Below are 5,030 nucleotides of genomic sequence, written 5' to 3'. Positions count from 1 at the left end.
TCACGCAGGACAACAGCTGCGGGATCAGCTAGTTTACTAATTAAACAAAATGTAATCATGGCTCTGAATATAAGTAATTCCGTAATATGAATATCATACGTAGGTTGCCTTTCATATTTTGGGATTAGAGAACTAGAACTAAAATTTAAAAAATCGAAAGTCGMTTTATTGTGTTCACTTTGCTTGCATTTGAACCAATTGTCGAAGGAATTTTCTCACTATGATTGAGGTACCTCCAAAATATGCCTTTTAAGCGCATCAACCGTCCCTTCAGGTGTCGTAAAAAGTAACCTCCTACTTTAGTTATTCGAACGGGAATAAAAAGGAATCGTTCGATGCCGTGAAAGGACTTTCCGTCCTGATTTCTTGAAAGACTTAGTAAGCAATTGGTTGTGTACCACTCAGAATTTACTGTTCAGCGTTGTTCTAGTAGTATGTATGTTGCGACACGTCCAGTCTTTTCAAAAAATCAGGCAACTCTTTGCATGGTGTTGCGCTTTGTGCGAATAAATTTTTTTGGGGCTATGCTCATCTTAAAATACCCAGTTGACTGCTGTATACTTTCGGCGTCATACCTGTAAATTCACGAATCACCTGTCAAGACACCATAGACGTGTTTCGAAGCGATTTGACAAATTGTATGAGTTTCAACGAGAAAAAATTTCTATAATGAAATGTTTATGCAATATTGGATGTGTGCTAGTCCCACTAATGCCAATAGTTGTCTAAATCTCACGATAGGTCAGATGAAGATGTTACAACAACACAAAGCCAAGCAAAAGTTTCCGGAACAACAATTGATTTTGGACGATCTTACCGAAATTCGTCTTGGAGTGATCTACGACCTCTATTGGATTCACCATACTGCTAATAAACACTGGTCTTTGATGGAGCTTTATCGTCTAAAATTGAATTAAGTTCACCTATGCACTCTTGATGACTTAATCCATATCGAAAGTTGTAACAATAAACGCGCGAAAATGTTCGAGATTTAGTTCCATTCTTTGGCTGAGAAGAATACTTTAAGTTGCTTAAGCAATACAAATAGCGCTCGTAGGGTCGAAAAATCTCGAAATATAAAAGGCAACCTTCCTATACTAATGTTTACTCCATTGAATAAGCGTACTCGGACAACCTTAAAAATTTTCAAAATTCTGCTAGAGTTAGGATAAGGATTGTCATAACATGCTTCAAAGTTAACTCAATATTCTTGGGTCCTGCCTTGATTAACAGGAAGCAGCACCCATCTAAAAATGTGTTCGGCAACGTCATAATAAGACTACGGAGCCGTTTATACTAAGATAAATAACTAAAGGTCTGTACTTTGAAGTTGGTTAGCTTTTTGTTCATTGTAACATAGTTTACATTTACAATGGGATTTGGGTATAAAGACAGTTCTGAAAATAGTGATTATTACCTGGGTGGTAATTCAGACAGTTCACTCTATAAGCAATCAGTCCTTATAACAAACATTGCAGTGCTCTTCAATATTTTAATTAATTTTAACATTGAAGAGCAACTTATATGGGTGTTATTGCCATTTATTTGTGTATATATTTACATGACAAACTAAGGTTATTCAATTATAGCGCACTTTAGTAAATTATTATGTCATACAGGGGTTGACAATAAGAGTGGTATGGGACTTCAGATGTGTTTATTTTTTAATTTAATGTAAAGTACAATCGATACAATTAAGTTCGGAATATTCAAATGGCCTTCACGACTTATTTTGCAGGAACGAGTAAGATGAACCCAATTTTCGATTACTTTTCCACTAAATCAAGTTGCATGCCATGAATAGCAATATTAACTTCTAAAGCTTAAAAAAAAGTCACCAATAATTTCGAATAATTCCACAAGAAAGCCATTCAATGTCATAATTTCTTCAAATAATTGAATCTCCAAACCTTTCTTGCAATAAATCGGTTGTGTCTAATTAGAACCGGGTGTTAGAAGTATCAACTTCTTCGAAATGCGGCCATAAAAAGTTGGTTGCCATCGATCTACATATCCGCTCTTCTTTGAGAGCCAGCTTCATTTCGATAGAAGTACAAACCGTTGATTCTACCAGACGAAATCCACACCAAATTGTCAATTYAGGTGAATGTAATGGTTGTTCATGAATTTTCTTCCTACATTTTCGTTTATCTACCCATCACTCAGATGAGAGTCACGCTCATCACAGAAGRTGATTTTYTTAAAAAAACGTTTTCGTTTTCAAGTTGTTCCAAGGTAAAATCAGCAAATTCACGAACCTTAAGGTGGTCCAATGACTTCAGTTTTTAAAATCTGCCAGGTGGTTTTTGGAGACAGTTCCAATTCTGAAACTTGATTGAGAATGTCTTGGAATCGACGAATTGCGGTCTTCAACGACACTTGCCTGAACGGTAGCAAAGTTTTTATTATTTCGAGCATTTCTTTGACTTATGGGTACTCTAACATTATATAAAGAAAATGTAATCTCGATGAAATTGTAAACATTACTGAATACAACAAAAAAATTTGCGGATCATGATATATTATAAATAGCAGAGACGACACATATAAGTCATATCATCTCTATTGGAAAACACGGTATATGAATACTAGGAGATAGTGCAATAAGAGTCATGTATATAACAATCGAAAAATGAAGATAATAACCCTTGGTGATTTGGTTCTTGAAACTCATATGAATACTTTCTGATAATTGTTTATTATTGTATCCCTAAAAATTTYCGTAAACATATTCATATTTAATATGCAAAGTTTGTTAATAATTCAATGTTGYAAAGAATTATTTATTAATAATGTGATTTAAATATATTCTACAGTATTTGTTTACCGATGGAGATAAGTGACTCTTATGACACAGCTTTTCTGGTCGTCATTTTGGGTTCGAATGGCATGGCATTCACCATTATAACGATTTGCTATGCCCAAATGTACAGATCACTCGGCAAAGAGACGCGTCATGCCCACAGCACACATCGAGGAGAAATGACTGTAGCCAAGAAAATGGCTTTACTGGTAAGCATTATATTCATATCTTTATAAATATTTACAAATAACTTTATATAATGGAGATATATATTTTWCCAAAGCTCCTAGGTGGAACACAAGCCCTCACAGGTATAAATGTCTGCCTTTTCGAAAATTTGTCAGAAAATTTGACTTGAATTCAGTGTTAGTGGCTCCAATAACCAAAGATATTTTGATCTTCAATTTAGTGATACGAGTACTAATCGGCAATCAGTGCATCGTAGGTTTCACATACTCACTTAGTGTTTAAAAGTTTTCACAAGTTTTACTTGGGGATCGAAGTCAGAACTTTGCTTAGGAACAATTCAATTCGATATATCACAGTGTCAAATATTTTTTCTTTCTCGAGTAASTGTCAACMTAAATTTTCGTCATAARGCCAATAAAAAGACCACRAGGTTTGCATGGACCAAACCTTAAAGACACATTCCGATTTAGAAGATTTGCGGAAGTTCGGTATCATAATAATACAGTCGTCTACCGAAACAGTATATACATTTAGATCGATCGAAGTAAATAAAGACCCTGCGAAAAACATACTCCAACCCATAAATTTGTTGTTTTTTCCTGTAATTTAAGCAAATTGTGTTAGTCGAAGCCAAGGCTTATGGGAGTAGGTATTTGGTCAGAAAACAAGTAAATTACTTTTAGGAAAACATTGCCTTAGCATATGCAGATATTTAATGGATTCTTTGGATTTTTTGCAGGTCTTCACCAACTTCTCCTGCTGGGCTCCTATAGCCTTCTTCGGTCTGACCGCGCTTGCGGGTTATCCCTTGATAAATGTGACTAAGTCAAAAATTCTCYTGGTCTTCTTCTACCCTCTGAACTCTTGCGCCGATCCGTATTTATACGCGTTGCTCACCTCTCAATACCGCGCGGATCTATACGCGCTGCTCTCCAGGTAAGTGGCAGTATAAACCAATATTAAGCATGTTAGTAAATCAGTTGCAATTCGATTAAGTTAATAATTCTGAAAAAGAATCTTTCCTTCCAGATTTGGTATTTGCAAGAAGAGTGCGATGAAGTATAAGAACAGCATATCGGCTCCATATACCACCACGAATGTCACGGTGCAGGGCTCCTCTCGTCAGCATCGGAGTTCATCGTCGTCCAGCCGGCAAGCCGAGTTGCAATTAATGCTGAAAAATCATGAGGAGTTTGTATAACTCTAGCRTACCTTAGATTAATACACATACAAATATAACCGTACTTATGGACAATCTTACTAAGTAAACGAAATTAATGAATGAACTCTCCTGGAACACGGGTGAAACTGTGGTGTGGTAGTGAATATGTATGATTTTTGTTCATTTGCAAGAAACCGAAGTATAAGTTACTTAATAGCTAGCAATGGYATTTGTGTGGATGTGAGCTTTGTAAAGAGAAACTTCAATTGTGTTATTAAAGGATAAAATCAAACAATCAACCCAACATACAGACGCATAAAACTCTGCAAGCATTAGTCTTCGTTATCTRATAAGACAATGTGACTTGGAAACAAATAGCGCTCCAACATGCAAACGCTATCAGCTCAGGCCTGCCAGAGTTTCATAACCAATAAATATTCAAAGATTTTGACTGCAAATATTTTATGAAGATGTGATTGTGTACACTTGTTGTTGTAATTGTATKTGACTATACTAGGAACTTAATTAAATTATTGTTGCATTCGCATATGCACATAAATATTTATATTCATTCATGGTTGGGAGTATTGGCAGGAGAACATGGACCCAGCAGCGAATCGAACTRGTTATAAACTATCTTACATTTACAYTTTCTGATATTAAGTTTGCCACGAAGTTTGTAACACCCGGAAGAAAGCGTTGGAAACCCTATAAAATATATACATATRTCTGTATATATAAATGATCAGCRTGACGAGTTGAGTCGATTTAAAAATCAAGCCAGACTCGGACTGACTTCAGAAAGGATTAATAAATCTTCCTGAGTTTCGAATCAAACGGTCACAATAAAAAAGTGTGAGTGTCACAAGTGAAACG

The 5,030-nt window shown here is 35.6% G+C and overlaps 1 protein-coding gene across 6 annotated transcripts in view; it reads left to right on the top strand.

The window, feature by feature from the left end:
• Window positions 1-4,252, top strand: part of LOC108966128 (lutropin-choriogonadotropic hormone receptor) — a 59,296-nt gene extending 55,044 nt beyond the window's left edge. For 5 of the 6 annotated variants that reach the window (XM_018928890.1, XM_018928888.1, XM_018928884.1 and 2 more), the window contains 3 exons: window positions 2,817-3,012; window positions 3,732-3,928; window positions 4,007-4,252. In XM_018928890.1, coding sequence (XP_018784435.1) covers window positions 2,817-3,012; window positions 3,732-3,928; window positions 4,007-4,193 — 580 coding nt within the window. In that variant the 3' untranslated portion in view covers window positions 4,194-4,252. The remainder of the gene's footprint in view (window positions 1-2,816; window positions 3,013-3,731; window positions 3,929-4,006) is intronic. The other variant, XM_018928889.1, reaches the window with a different exon arrangement.
• The last annotated feature ends 778 nt before the right edge of the window (window positions 4,253-5,030 follow it).

Source organism: Bactrocera latifrons, unplaced genomic scaffold (assembly GCF_001853355.1).
Source record: "Bactrocera latifrons isolate USDA-ARS-PBARC rearing strain unplaced genomic scaffold, ASM185335v1 scaffold_156, whole genome shotgun sequence".
Taxonomy (NCBI): Eukaryota; Metazoa; Arthropoda; class Insecta; order Diptera; family Tephritidae; genus Bactrocera; species Bactrocera latifrons.
Note: the sequence above shows the minus strand (reverse complement) of the source record. Positions and strands in the feature narration are given on the sequence as shown.